Genomic DNA, 16,451 nt, shown 5'->3' with positions numbered 1-16,451 from the left:
ACAGACTTATGGTCCTGAGATGTGCGTTTCTCTTGATGATATGGAGGAGTGGATTTGTGCTGACAAGGATTGCCCCACAGCCGAATACATGTCAGATGAAACTATAATTATTTCTATAGCGAACAAATTTGCTGCAGAAGACGATTCTAACTGGAGTAACACAAGTGTTGAAAGTGATGCAGACGCAGATGTTGCACCCCCACCCCTCTGCACAGGAAGCAATCAAATATTTTGATATTGCCATAAGGTGGCTGGAGACCCAAAATGTTGACTACGTAAAGCTCATGCAGTTGAGAAATCTGAGGGATTTTGCTCGGCGGCAGAGAAACCAAGAGTAACACACACACACACAAATATTTGATTTTTTCAAAAAGTGAATTGATATTTGTCAAGCGTGGCACAAACGGCAAGTATTAACTTGTTCTAATTTACGTTGTTTTAAATTTGTAGACCAATTAAATATGTTAGTACTGATTAACCCTTGTTTTTTTGTTTTTTTCCATTTTACTTCTATCACATTCAACTCTATTTATCTATCTATCGTTCGATCGACACTGTTTCTCGAAAAGAGTTGATCTTTTGTATATGAAAAAACGTCTAATTTGGATCAAACAATAAAACTAGAATGTATCCAATTCAACATAAAAATTGGTGACGTAGTACACAATGGGTGAAGTGGTACACATGTTAAGCAAACGGAAACCACGTGGAATAATATTTTTGATGATCGCCTCAATATACTGTAATTTATCCTGAAATTAATGTTGTCCTATGAGGAAATAATAAAGTACACCGTTATGAAGAGATATTTATTAACAATTAATCTCAGAACGATTATAAAGTGAGTATTCAACAGTATAATCTGCCTTCCCCCCCCCCCCATTATTTCTCCGTTGTGTCGTCAATCACTTTATTGGTTTTGGGCTTATTTTATAGGTCCCTCGATAACTCGCGCCTCACTTATAGTGCGGTCGATGTTTCTGGACCCCGATGTGCGTGAGTTATCGAGGGAGTGGTGTATTGTGTTCATGTGCATAATTACAACCTTTGCTGCTCAAGCATTTCTATTTTAAACTCTGAGAAATTCTCACAACTTCAATCACTTTGAAGATTTATGTTCCTCTGCAAAACAAAGTTTAACATTTACCACTTTGGCTGAAGAAAATGGATAAATTGGACATATGACTGGGATTGTTTTCCTTGACTTCAAGAAAGCCTTTGATCTTGTTGATCATGAAATTCTGCTGCAAAAGTTGAACTGTTACAGGTTCGACAATCCTTCTTTAAACAGGTTTAGATCATACCAAAACCAAAGGTCTCAACAAGTAAGCATTGGCAATAATAGCTCTCAAACTCGCACAATTCATTCAGGGATCCCTCAAGGCTCAGTTTTGGGCCCTCTCCTCTTCCTTATCTATATCAATGATCTACCATTAAGTAATGAATCCATAAATATAAATTTGTTTGCAGATGATGCAACCTTGTATCGATCTAATTCTGATACTTAAGTTATCCAAATGAGATTAAACTCAGACCTTATTAGAATCCAAAACTGGGCACAACAAAATAGGATGGTAATTAATGAAGGTAAAATAAAAAGTATGATTTCAGGAACGTCACAAAAGCTACACAAATCAGGGAATCCAGAACTATCTCTTGCAATAAATAATCATCCATTAGAAAATGTCAAACATGAAAGGTGTGATCGTAGACAATAATTTATTATGGAATGACCATATTGATAAGTTTTGTAAAACACTGTCATCCAAAATTGCCCTACTCAGCAGAATCAAGAAATTTTTACCTACGATAAATTCGAAATCTACACAAGTCATATATTCTTCCAACAATGCATTATTGTTCAAATGTATGGGGAAACTGTGCTAAATCTGAGGTTGACAGAATTTATAAACTTCAGAAACGAGCAGCATGCGTAATTTTAGATGCATCTATTGATCATCCCTCAAAAGCATTATTTACAGAACTCAAAGGGTTCGCAATATATGACAGGATAGATTTTCACAAGGCAGTTCTTTTATATAAATGTCTACACGGAACTGCACCAGATTATCTTCAGAACTTATTTAGGCCCTTTTCAACATGACACCAGTTAAAATCAATATCACGTGGAAACCTTCTAGTACCCAAACCAAGAACAGAACAAGTTAAAAAGAGCTTCCAATACTCTGGTACAGTTATGTGGAACAAGCTTCCACTACATGTAAAATCTGTTGAAAATATTAGCATATTTAAGAAGAGATATCATGAGCATGTAATTGTGCTTTTAATAGATAATGGAATTTAGTATTTTAATACTAAACATGTTGAAATAAACAGTAATTATTGCTATCTTCATATAATGTACATTGTTATGCTCTCCTCAGAGGGCCTCAAGGGAGAATAGTCCTTGACTAATGAGTCACACCTTTATAAATAAAGCATTATTATTATTATTAGTAGTAGTAGTAGTATTACCACCTCTGCCATTCAAAGGTTTCTATTTAAACCTGTATGAAATACTTAATATCTGTCCATGGTTTCAAAGTATCTTCACTGCTAATGTATTCCTTATGGCAACACTATCCCTGTTTCAGAGAGAAACTGTGAGTTCTTTGAAACAACTAGTACAAGGCCAACTTGGTCACTTGATTTTAACAATCAAGGCAGTATATATTTCAAAAGGAGACTCCATCAAAACAAAATTGAGTAATGAGTTTAATCTAAACAGGGATGCCACAATTAACACACAATACACCTGAATCATATCTTTATTGATAGCACTGACCTTGACATGCCTGAATCATGGGTTTATACATCCTACATGACCTTGATATGCCTGAATCATAGCTTAATATATCCATACACAATACCTCAACTTATTACACTGGGACATGAATATGGTATGATAAGGTGTAGACCTAGGTAAAATATCTGAGGAATTAAAAACCAAGAGGCTGCATAAGAAAACAAGCTACTGGTTCACATTATCATTTGTTCTAATCTTGACTGAGGACTGGGGTATGTCTGTAAATGTGAGAAACTGTCAAGTCAAGATATCTAACTGTCTGCAGTTTAACAAAAATGGTTTCATTTGTTTCAAAGTTATACCCATATATGGAAAGAGGTAACTGATTTATATTCTTCCTTGCCACGAACTTGACCTTGAGACAGGAGGCATGGCTTAGACTCTAGACAAGGCTAAAATATCTTCAGAGATTCCAAAGTTAAACTTAGGTCAAGGATGCAAGTCACAGCATTACACTGTCCCTTGAGACAGGGAGCATTGCTATGCAACAGGATACACAATTTAGTCAATTAGTCAATGTTTGTGTTTGTGTTGTGTGTGGTCCAATTTCATTAAAATATCTTCAGTCATTCAAATGTTTAAGTCCAAACAAAAATACAAGTCACATATTTACATTGTTCCCCTGTTGTGGCCTTGAGGTTGGGAATTTTCTTTTATAATTAGACACTGTCTAGTCATGATAATGCTTGAGTTGTTGTTGTTGTGGGGTTTAATGTCATTTTTCAGCACAAGATACATGGCAGCCAGTATAAACGGTGGAGGAAGAACCACTGACCCATGAGAAGCTACTAGACAGGCAAGCTTTCTCAAATACCAACGTTAGCCGAGCCTGAGACTCAAACCCATGCAGACAGCAGTGATCCGGAATGGTGAGCACTTTAGACTAGACCATTCAGGCACTCTGGGCCCCCAAGAATACTTGAGTCAAGTTTCATTCAAACATCATCAGTAGTTGAAAAGTTACACTCAGAACAAGACTACAAGCAGTACAAATTTTCTCACCATGACCTTGACACTGAGGCAGAGGGCCTGTCTGTGTTATACCATACACTATCAGTCATGACACATATTTGGGTCAAGTTTCATAAAATCTCTCAAACCCTCACAAATAATCTGGACAAGAAAAAGTAATAGATGGACAGCACCATAATGTTTTTCCATTTTCAGACGGGCATACAAAAACCTTAATGTTGACCCTAATCTAGGTATAGACTGTCATATGGAAACAAACATTGATGCAAAAGTGATAACTATGTGGAACGTATGTCATAGAATACTAATCAAAAGTTACACCACAAATATATAGCTCACTTCTCTGAAAAATGACACCGACTTTTGTCTTATTCACACTGCCATATGTCTGAAAAGGAGAAAGAAAATTCATTAAGTAAACAACTATAAAATGTGCAGACTGTGTGTTGCACCACCAGAGACAAAAATATTACATTCCCCTCCCACCAACAAAATGTAAATGTTGTGACCTAGTAGTTGTGAGCAACAGTTAAAAATAGGCTGCATTTGCTACTGCAGTTGCAGTTTCAAACTCCTGCAGAAATATAGCTGTTATCAGTGCCTTATTGAAAAAAATATGGCATTATCATCAAAATCAATGATATCAGCTATAATCGATAGTTCTCAAAGACCCTTCCAGTCACATGTGAACAAAGCAGTGCTGTAAAACCCCACTGTCCAGCTGCCTGGAAAAAAACTTTAAATTTTGCTGGGCAACTAAAACTATTAAATAAGATCTATAAAAAGATGCTTATGTATGTGTTGACAATTAGTAATAATCTTAATAATAAGACTTGATAATTTTGGGCTACTTTCTCATTGGCTGATGGGGTTTGGACAGTTCTAGAAGAAAGAAGTAATTTCTCATTGGTTCAGCTAGGTCACATGAATAGGTAGTTTTGAAATAAATTGATTAGTAACATCTGTAAGAGTACATTTCCAGTCTTTTAATTTATACGAAACTTTTCATTCATTTGGATTTTCATAGAACTTTATCATGATTATTTTGGATTCATTTATAACTTTGATAATTAAATTATTTGTTAAGTTTTACAAAACTTGGTTTTGTTTCTTTCTGTTACTTAGTTTATGACCATAGAGTTGTAACACCACTGAATGATGACAAAAAAGAGGGGAGCAGGATGATTGGGAGGTTCCTTGATCCACGTTTAATTTTTTTTTTTTACAGGCAAAATAATATTACAAAGTTGATGGCAGTTTGAACTTGTCAACATTCAAACTTTAAAGACTGAATAATATGTTTGAATAATGTGTTGTCTGTTTTGAAATCTGACAGTTCATGTCAATATTGACCATCAGAGTTTTGAAAAATCTTTATCCATATAGATTTATCGGTCAAGCTTAGAACTGGTGTAACATCTGCATCATCAAGTTGCCAATAAAATGCCAAGAGCATGTCGTGTCATGGTACTCAGAAACTGAAACTGTTCTCAATGTTCTATATCATCAAATCCAATTAAACAAAACTGGTGTAACATCTGCATCATCAAGATGCCAATAAAATGCCAAGAGCATGTCGTGTCATGGTACTCAGAAACTGAAACTGTTCTCAATGTTCTATATCATCAAATCCAATTAAACAAAACTCTTTCAACAAAAGCATCTTCTTTATACCTCCCCCAAATTTTACTTTTCTTTTCTTTTTACAGCCCAAAATATTTAAGATGACAGCATATTCAGTTTTGGAGTACACTCTTCTGCTGAGAATTGTGTGTTCTTGGAATTTCATTGGCAACAGCATCACACCTGTGTTCCATTCTGCATAAGATGCACCACCTTTATGTTTCCAACAACATGATCCATTGTGTTACCTGAGGAAAAAGAGTATCACAGGCCAATACCAAGCCATTCATCACTCCGATTCCACTCATATTTATCACCTGTAAGCAAGAATTAAAAACATTAAAGAAACTGGAATAATTGTGATTATCATTGATGTTAGAAATAAAGAAATCCAATGAATCTGGAAGTCATAAATAAAAGAGACATTAACTGACTAATAACATTTTATCATTGCAATTTCCTAATTTACTTTATATAATATACAGTAGACCCTCATTATAATGCATGATTAGCGGAGCCATTAATGAAGACTGTTATAGGCAAAACTGCCTTATACTGGGATGCATTGTAAACAATGCTGTGTTATAACGAGTATTACAAAATAAAATACACCCCTACAATGGGATCCATAACTATTATGTCAAGGACCACACTACTCTTCCTTAATAACACCCACACTGGTGTTTCATAAATGATACTGAAGCTACAGAGCTTGGAAGTAGGGTACAACCTCACAATGCATAAACATGGCACTTGGATTTAATGGGTTAAATATTTTTCATCATGGAAATTTCATTCCAAGAGTCAATGAGCCTTCAGTTTCAAATCTTAAGCAAAACTGTGTATAAAAGGTGTGTTTATCAACTTGTAATTGCTTTAAAAAAAATTCAATTGATATGTGGCTGTATAACTCCAATATATTTTAAGGTGCTGACAATTCACTATCCCACCATCAAATAGTGAGTAAAAAATTCCAACATTCAACTGAAAATTCCAATCACATATCCAAGTACTGATACAGGGCTCATTAGTGTTCCTCCCTAATGAAATATTGCTGTCTTTGTTTCATGGAAAATCTGCACTTTCTACCAGAAGTTTGCTTAACATTTGATGTGTCAAATCCATATATATATGAAATTTCCTTAAGTATTGTTATTTGCAGTGTACTTGGAATGTCATTTGGAAAGAAATTGTAAAAAATTCTATGAGCTATTTTTAAATTTGATATTTCATAGTGTTGATTAAAATTTCCAGGTCATATCTACCATTTTCAAAGATAAAACGAGTGATACATCAAAGTTTCCATCACCAATTTTTATCACGATTTTCTTCAAGTTCAACAAATAGGGATACATATTTGTGGTATTTTCGGTTTTAAAAAACGGGATCCATGCCTGACACCACGTTATAAGTGGGTTTGTGAGTTATCAGGGCGTGAGTTATCGAGGGAGTGGTGTATATATATATATATATATATATATATTAAACACTGATTGATTTTGACTCACAAGTGGCCACACAAGCTTTTACTGGTAGGATGTAATGCCCTTAAACTTTTTTATTTTAAAGATATAATTATGGTGATAAAACAATGCAGGTCAGTTTTAATTGACTGTTATAATGCAACAAACACCTCTCAAAGTTGTACATAAAATCACAGCTGGCACCTAAACAGGTTCTGACAAAAGTGTTTGTGGGTATCAAAGTGAAGGTCAAAACAGTGTTATAAAACAATCCAACTATTAAGCAACTGTTATGTCAACTGACTCTTTTCATGTTTGAATAGAACATACCAATATTTTACTAAATTACTTTGAAACAAAAGATTGAAACACAAACTTACCTAACAAAACATCTTTAATTGCTGTTTATTTCTTTCAGTTTTGCCACCTGTTAGCATTTAACACCATTTATCATTGATTGCTATTTCATCATATATGGTTTTTACAGTGTACTGAGAACATAGCTCTTGAAGGAAATCCAACAAAATATGTGATTTCTTATTAAAACTTGTGTAATTTCATGATCATGCTAAATTTAAATTTCTGGAAACTAAATGCTATTTTTGAATTATAAAACAAGTGCATTGTATGCAGGCTAGTGAGTTATGCAGATTATTAAGGGAAATGTGCACAATGATTTATGCAGATTATTAAGGGAAATGTGCACAATGATTTATGCAGATTATTAAGGGAGATGTGCACAATAAATACATATATTTACAGTGACAGCCAACGCAGCACTGTCCAGTATTTCTTTTCCAAGATGTCCACAAAATGCCAGGCTGACCATCAGAATGCTCTCACTCAGAATCAAAGCGCTCACCTATAAGATACAGAAATCTGGATAAAAACTTAGCATATAATACACTCATCTAATAACTTTTTCAAGATTGTACAAATACGCTGATCTACTAACTTTATGAAGATTGCACATGCTAATTTGCATATGTCCTTGCCCATAGTAAAGTGTATACCAATATAACTACTTAATATAAAGCCATGGTTTTAAGTTTTGTCAGACTGAAAAGAACGTTTCTGAAAATATCCTTCATTTAGCATCAAAGAAATAGGATGAAAAAAAAGGGAAGAATTAGGATAGGTATGCAAATACCTTGCAATGTGTTATGCTAGTGGTTTAGAAATTTTAGCAATTTAAGTATTAGATGGATACTGCAAAAAATAAATACCATAAAAATGTTAGTATCTACTGATATAATTGCTTCCAAATTTTGTCATAATTTCATGCAACTTAAAAAAGAAAAACAGTTTTCTATTTTAAAGTAGTTTATTTGCAATGCTTTAGTAATCTCCATTCTCTGCATGTATGGTAAAATTACAACATGAGGCCCATGTTGACCTGATATCACTCACCTTGATTACTGAGATGAGTAAGCTTGTGAAAGCTAATTCATACATGTATGAAAATGAGGTGTAGTAATTCAGTGCATTTTAGTCCCACTCACCCACATTAATGGTGAGGTTGTAAAAGTTCAATCACGAAATCGAAGACCTTTTAAGTTAGAATTGTAAAGTTATGGGCAGACAATGGAAGTAGACATGTTTCACTGCCCTATCTTAAAAAGCATTTAAAGTGCACAGCAGGAGTATACAACATTTATTAATGACCTTGACCTTGCATAAATGGTAGATTTGGGTTTACACTCACTTATGAAGCCAAGCTTACAATCTAAGTGTAGATACTAATCAGCTTGTACTTACTTATTCAAGCTAACGGTGTAGTTTTTTATCTTCTGGCATAAGATGCAAGTGTAGATCAGGGTCTACTCTTGTTCTATTTATGAATCCAAACTAACAACATCTCATCTAGCCTAGCAGAACATGTGACAGTAGCTCAGCATTCACATTCATTATATTTATGAATCCAAGCAGATCCTGAACTGTTAGCACCATAGGTGTCATGTTTGCTAAGCCCGAGCTATGAAGTCATGTAGAAGCTATAATCTACCCGTCTTGGGAATATTACCACAGCCTTGTGTTTGATCTCTAATGACTGCCATGGGGTTAGTGTTGAACTGTTATGCAAGGTTACCATGACCAGCCAGAGACTGGAAACTTGACTCGGCAAAGGTGACTGGTTGCATCACTTAACGAAGTCTTGCTGTTATTACACCTATATGTTAAACGTTAGTTCAAGGATCAAAAGGAAAGTCCACGGGGTGAACCAGGCATGTTCTTATCCATCCCCTATTGACAGACAGCGAGAGAGACATTGTCTGCTATGTTTGATTGGATCGGTCCATAGAGATATCTAATCAAAATTGACACAGAGGGCATGATTGCAATTCAGACCCGAATGATACCTTCTGAAAGCGGAAGAGTAATTTAGAATTTGCCTGTAAGGATTGCAGATCAATAGGGTTTACTCCAAGAAAGAAGCCACTCGTAATCTGGCAGCAAAACTTAGAGGTAGATTCTTAAGGAAAGACAAGCTTTGAAAAGAGAGCTTTTTAGGGGACAGAGAACTTCTACTTCAATTGGGTCCCAAGTCTTCAAGAATTGGAGACAGAACTGAGACTGTAGACAAGACAGTTGAAGTCAACAGAAGTGTAGTCGTGGGGGAGAAACAGGAAAAGGAGGAGAAGGAGTCTAGAGAAAGTCGATGAGGAGAAGGAATGTGGAGAAAGGTCAGGGAGGAAGAGAACAGATGAGCAGAAATAGAAGGACATGTGGAAATCAATCTCACAATGCTAATCAAGTGATGCAATAGGCTTAAAGTGTCAAGAGGAAGGAGTGTAATTGGAAATTTGAGCCATTTGATTATTGAATTGTTCTTAAATTGTTATTCATTGAATTTCAAACTTTTTTGTATATTTAACCATCAAACTGTCGGCATTGCTGACTAGGGGCTTGGAGCTTTATGTCTATCTTTCATTAAATTTAACCTCTGACAAAATAGAGCCTGGGTGGGACTTCAATAATAGTTTAAATAAAATATTGGGAGCACCCCACTCCAACCAGATAGTTCATCACAATAGGCAATGTCAAATATGGGTCTACACTTATCCTTATGAAGTCAAGCTTAGGTAGATACAAATCAACAAAAACACTAAAATATTATCACGATCGCTGCAGTTTGTAGTTGGACTCGACCTAAAAACAAAAATATATGATTAATAAGAAAACAGTTTGTATGTTTTAGGAAGATTTCTAGTCTTTATCAATTTCTGGAGGCAATGTTTTATAATCCAAATTTGAAGTCTCATTGATCAGCAGGGAGGTAATTCATGTAAGGGGAGATAACTGGTAAAATTATTGTATTCTGAGCAAACTTACAATTGGCCATGACATCTTTAATATCTCCTTGAATTCATCCCAGGATCCAGCTGGAAAAATTCGTTTCAAGAACGAATAGCACTTATTTTTGGAGTCAGTTGCAGCATTATCCATCCTTACCTAAATCAGTTAAAATATAAGAGACATCATGAAAAATATTGCATTGTTTAATTTTAAAACAAATTCATTCATTTGCACTATTAATAACTTCCATGTATAAAATTAATAAAAACTGCCATATTCATTTTTAAAGACTCTTCACGGTAACAAAAATATATTTTAATAAAATTTTAAAAATCTTTCACATGATAAAGGGATGTAAGTCTGGCATAATTGGACTCTAGTTAGAAAGAATGTCTATCACAGAGACAATACTCACATTTCTTAGTTTTGCAGCGCAATTTTCAGTTCAATTACCAGGACAGTAGACATGACATTAAGGACTTAGTACCAAAATCTGGCAGTCTCATTTAACAACGTGAAGACTGGTTCTTTCTCAGTGATTGTATATTACAATAAAATTCACTGCTAATAGTTTTTACAAAATGATAACTACATCATGTTGCAAATGTTGATCCACAGGGACGAGGACCTAATTCCAGCCACCTATCTATATACTACCTTTAACGTCACATTTTTACAGGATACATTTTTCTGAGACAGGGTTCATTCATATTTTCAGAAACAAAATTAATTAATTTTCACAGACCATTTTTACAAACTTTTGACTTTCATTCATTGCAAGTCAATAGAAAGCATAATAATTATTACAGGTGAACATACCTGTATGTAGTAAAGGTGGATAATAATTGTACTTTCCTACAGTCATTATCAAAATTTATTTAAATGTCATAATTGCTGTTTCAGATGTTCTGCAAGCCTTTCTCCCCACTATTAGTCATGCATGTAGAAATAAGTGGATCCTTGGCAAACTGATTAAAAAATTAAAACTAAATGCTTTTCAAATTATAAATTTAGACTTCAGATGAAGGAAGTCATAAACAACACCATAATGTACATCAATTACACAATTCCAAAACACTCAAAACTGAAGAAAATACTATACTATCATTATCACATTCATTAGTCATATAATCCCAGATAATTACTTGTGAAATAAATATAACTAACTACAGTTACTTCAAAGTTTTTCTTACAAACAGAGCACTATGCTTCATGTTCATTTCAACAATGATCTTTTTGTGAAACCAGAGTTTTATGTCTTACCTGTACTTCTCAAGCCATTTAGCCTGTAAGAGCACATTCCAGGCATTGCTTGAGTGATTAAGTCCACAAGATTTAAAACATTCCAACAAGATTGGTGAAAGTGCCAAAATAGTTGCAGAAAAACGTGTTTGACAATGAACTGAACGCATTGTGAGCCTACAAATGTCTGGTTCATGAGTTACTTCCCTTTGCTAACCAATGGTGGGTTATATCATACAGGTTGACAATCTCAGATATTTTAAATCAATACTTTTCAATATTTTAATGGAATAAAAATAAACCATGACAAAAAATGAACTCCCATTACCCTCAAAATTCACACTTTTATAAACCCTTCAAAAAAATGTCCTATGCATGAACTTTAATAACCATGAAATGGCTACATTAAATTTCGCAAACTTTCACAAACTTTCAGGGTCTGTGAGAACCCTGGGTTATTGGATGTTAGACACTCATCAACTGCTCATGGTTTATATATAGTTCATTATCCTCCCTCTCTCTCTCTCTCTCTTTCTCTCTGAACAGTATCAGCTGATTTTAAAAGCAATCTAATTTTAATAGTGTTTCCCCAAGGTCATTTTACAATAGCACCATACCATGCTTTTGTTTTCCAATCTTATGCTATTTTCTTGCACACCATGCTGTTTTTTTATTTATTATACCAAGCCATTCATTACATAGCGTCAGGCCTATTAACCATGCAACTTGCCATTTTTTCAAACTGCAAAATGCAACTTATGTTTCTAATGAATGTAAACAGTTGCTTATGTGCTTATATTTAATTTCAACATATTTTATGATCTTAGCAAAATAACTGTCCAAAAAGTTAAGGCTATTGTAAAGCAGGTCACTGCTGGTTAATACCATGCATAAAAAATGCCTAACAATGAATAAAGAAAGTCTTTGTTTAGTGGAACAAAACTGACAAAACCAAAACTGACCATACCAAACAAAAGTGACCATATCCTGCCACTGGTTTAAAGGACAATTCACATTGGAAAGGAAACCATTTTAACTGTATCTACAGAATATTACGTCAAAATGTCCAGTGAGTACACACACTGCAGTGAACAGTTCATTCAACAGTACTGATCAAAATTCAAAATATGTAAATCAATGACTAAATGACACACAGTGACATACTTTTGCAGCCATTATATTTGTAAGAAATACTAGACATACACTGTACCATAGTATGTAGTTCTATTTAAAGTACTGTATACCCTTGTCACTTTCAAATTTAGATTCAAATTGTAAATTTTATTAGATAATACTAGTCATAATTTGTTTGCAAACACTATTACACTAGTTTAAATAGTATTTGCCAAGAATGACAGCTAATTTAAGTCATTTTGTCATCCATCATTCATGTTTCTGACATACAATAGCAATAGCAAACTTGTTTACTTTAGTATCAGATAATTTTCCTATGATATTTGTAATCAGTCCAGCATGGATTATCTAACCTGACTTGTGTATATTCCAGATCTTTGAAGATTCAGACATGTTTAGTATGACATGAGATACAAACAGTGTAAATGAGAAAAATACTGTAAATGGTGTCCATGCTGACAATGTGTCCTACATATACAACATAATAATAATAATATATAGTACAATGTAGAAGCAAAGATATGAGCCCCTCTATTTTTAACACCATTCCCTTGCTTTTTTTAAGTGCATTTTTAAGTACTAATAGTGTGCATTTTGAAACAATTTAAGTTCAAATATTGTTGTCATAATTTTCACAATGTTTGATTACAGGCCCCAGTAAGTTATAATGTTTCTTCAGTAAAAGTCTGTGTATTCATGTTATTATTTCTCCATATCACAATTTCATGTCTCTAGCTAATTTGTCCCAAACTGTAAAAAAATGTTAAACAACTGCTACAATTGTAATATATAAAAAAGTCAAGAAAGTATATTTTTCTCAAATTTAATAATAAAACATTTTATCAACAGCTACATAATCTTTATCAATGGGCCAATATTGGTTATTAAGATGTCTATGCAAATAAAATAACACGGTACCAATTTTTGACACAAAAATAAATTATTAATAAACTGTTAAGCAGACATTGCTAGACAACAAAAAATATCATAAAAATACAACTTCAGACACATTTTAGTAAAATAAACATTTGTATGCTTCTTCCTAACAGCATTACAATGTGTGCAAAGTTTGATTATCTATCAAATTTTTTAAAAATCATTGTTTCCAGCAATATTATAATAGGACCCAAAGTTTCTTGATATCAATTAAGATGGAGAGCAATCATAATCATGACTGAATAGAATTTTGTTAAAATAATTATGTATTGTAAGATTAATAAATGCTCATACATCAGGCTAAACAAAAAATGTTCCCCGTCGGCCGACCGTCCATGTTTCTCATTGCCGTCCCTAGCACACACACACACACACACAGAGACAAAATCATAGTCAATATAATTGTTTAAAGATAATTTTAAAAAAGGTTGGGTTTTTTATATATAAAAAAAAACGCATGGCCTAATTTTAAAACCAGTTGTGTTTGGTCTGACCTGTACAATTTACTTTATGATTTAGTCAATTCCAGAACCGGTCCGGTTATCCGTGTCCTTTACGGATGATTGGTTATGGAATTTACTATTTAAAAAGACAAAAAGAAATACATGTACTGAAGACATGGATTGAACTGTAACCGAGTGTGAACTGGTAAAAACTACAGAATAATCAAAGCCTCCAGTTTTTTTAAATCAATTGAAACTTGCATGTTACACTTGCTAGCACAAATATACTTACCTTTGCTTGAGCGGTATGTGTACCTTCCGCCTTATTTATTTATCATTACGGATCCGGTAACCGATACCCTCGATGAGAAACAGGCCCTACCAGAACCTGTTCTCGTCCGGAACCAATATGAACACGGAGGAAAATTACGATGAGTTCCGATTACCAACGACCATATGACTAGCCAGTCAAATGCAGCGAATCAGCTTGACCAGTGGCAGTGACTGAAACGCGTACAACTTTTCAACGAGGAATTCGATTTATTAAAAAATAATTGTACCCAACATTATAGTGAATCATCGCAAACAATGACTCTCCTTATCTCATCAGAAAGAGTCACACATTTAATAATGCGTAAATAGGGAATATTACTTTATTTCAACTTGGTAGCATAGCGGGATAAACAGAGCTACAAAATGTCTATGACCAATAATTATTTCGTTGGTTACTATGTATTCCTTGAAACCTTAAAGATTATGTATACATTTTCTGTATATGCTCAATTAAGTCATACAAAACATTAGGCAGTGACTGCTTACTACTATGTGATTACACTAACAATCAAAATTTCCATTTGGCAGATACATAAATACGTTAATTTAAAGACCAGAATATATCTTTAAGCAAATTCTCATCTATTCCCATAAAAACAAAATACATTAATCAAAATATAATAATTGTATCTATCTTTTTAACCACGTGACCATTTGCCTGCACTTCTACTATTTTCCAAGAAATAAGGGATTAAAGATAAACAATGCAGCGAGAAATTTTCTCCGATACTCACCTTTACCATTACCAAAAAGCTAGCAATTAATTAAACTGCGTCTAAGTCAGCAAGGACCTGAACGGGATTCTTTGGTTCATGTACACGTACATATACATCCTCAAGATTAAGGTGAATATTAATTTAAAGTATAAGAAATATGACAGTTGGCTCTGAGTTCCAAAATTTGATCCGACCTCCATCTATGCTGATGATCACAATTAAACTTTATTCTAATGTATCAAAATGAGTGACACTTTCAACATATATTGCATTATATGTAAGAATATAATGGTAACCATTGAAGCCAAATGGCAGTAATTGCTTCTAAAAGTTATGTTAGTGTTTAAAGATGGAGCAAATGGCTAATAGATTGGGACTAATGTACTAAATATGCGTTCACTGAGGATACTCTGGAAAATAGACAAAGTTTAAAATTATTGCAAATAATTGACATAACTGTAAAAAAAAAAAAAGGCATAATGAAATCAAGCTGAATCTGAAGATCTTATTAACCATAACATGTTTCATACCTTTGTATGTATCACTATTTATGGTTCTATCACCCATAGTCTTTAATTCATATATATACATCTAGCTTAGAATACATTATCATGTAAGATGCAGATCTGAAACTTACAGAAGTACAATAAATTGTATTTACTGACATTATCAAATAAAGATCATGGAATGTTTGAGACACTTGGAAGTTCTTTTTTTTTTAATTATAGAAACAAAACAAAACAAGCAAACTTGGAATATGTACAAAGAACAAACATGCCGATGCCAATATGGTAAACTTAAGAAACAGAATTAAAGATGCAATGTTAAATTCTAAGGTCATCCGTGGACCATAATCATGAATTTTCAAGGAAACAAAAGATGAAGTATTAACTTGACATAGATTTTGTAAGCCAATAAACATACAAAAATGTTGTACGAAAGCAAATTTTTGGATGTAAAGATAATCTTTTAAGTCAAAAAGCTATTTTTACCCACATTTTCACATTAAGTCTTAAAATCAAACTTTACCTAGCCTTCCTTGCTATAAACTCATACCTAATTTGAATGCAATCAAGTGGTTCTTTGCAAATGAGCTAAAGTTCAATTTTTGATGCACGGGATGGATATGGACAACGCGATGTGGTCCCTCCGTAATATATGGCATTACAGTAGTGTCAATGGGGTATAGGGGGCTCTAGATAGAGGTAGTACCTTTGTTGTCTGGCAGCTGAATTCTCTGAGTGGACGGACACACTGATCCTCATCCATCTCCCAAATCTCTCACGTCTGCCTCCAAACGACGTTGAGGGGGTGATGTTAACAGTGCATCACTAGGCGTATGAACTTCTAAAGGAAAGTCATCGGCTAGGGCGGAAGGTCTCTACAGATCAACGGTCAAGTGTTCGGGACCAAGGCGCATCATATGTATTAGTGGATTGCGGCTGTGGCCGACCAGCTATGGATCGAAATAGCAGGGAAGGCAGAT

At 34.0% G+C, this 16,451-nt stretch overlaps 1 protein-coding gene across 1 annotated transcript in view; it reads right to left on the bottom strand.

The window, feature by feature from the left end:
• LOC149799787 (multidrug and toxin extrusion protein 1-like) overlaps nt 1-14,312 on the bottom strand; it is a 100,661-nt gene extending 86,349 nt beyond the window's left edge. Inside the window, exons 1-5 of the mRNA XM_089959171.1 lie at nt 14,209-14,312; nt 10,198-10,317; nt 7,625-7,726; nt 5,650-5,718; nt 4,118-4,166 (exon numbers count right to left, since the gene is read on the bottom strand). Coding sequence (XP_089815297.1) covers nt 4,118-4,166; nt 5,650-5,718; nt 7,625-7,726; nt 10,198-10,311 — 334 coding nt within the window. The 5' untranslated portion in view covers nt 10,312-10,317; nt 14,209-14,312. The remainder of the gene's footprint in view (nt 1-4,117; nt 4,167-5,649; nt 5,719-7,624; nt 7,727-10,197; nt 10,318-14,208) is intronic.
• Between the last annotated feature and the right edge of the window lie 2,139 nt (nt 14,313-16,451).

Source organism: Sinohyriopsis cumingii, chromosome 5 (assembly GCF_028554795.1).
Source record: "Sinohyriopsis cumingii isolate HCF-2022 chromosome 5, ASM2855479v2, whole genome shotgun sequence".
NCBI lineage: Eukaryota > Metazoa > Mollusca > Bivalvia > Unionida > Unionidae > Sinohyriopsis > Sinohyriopsis cumingii.
This window is presented reverse-complemented; position numbering and strand designations above follow the sequence as displayed.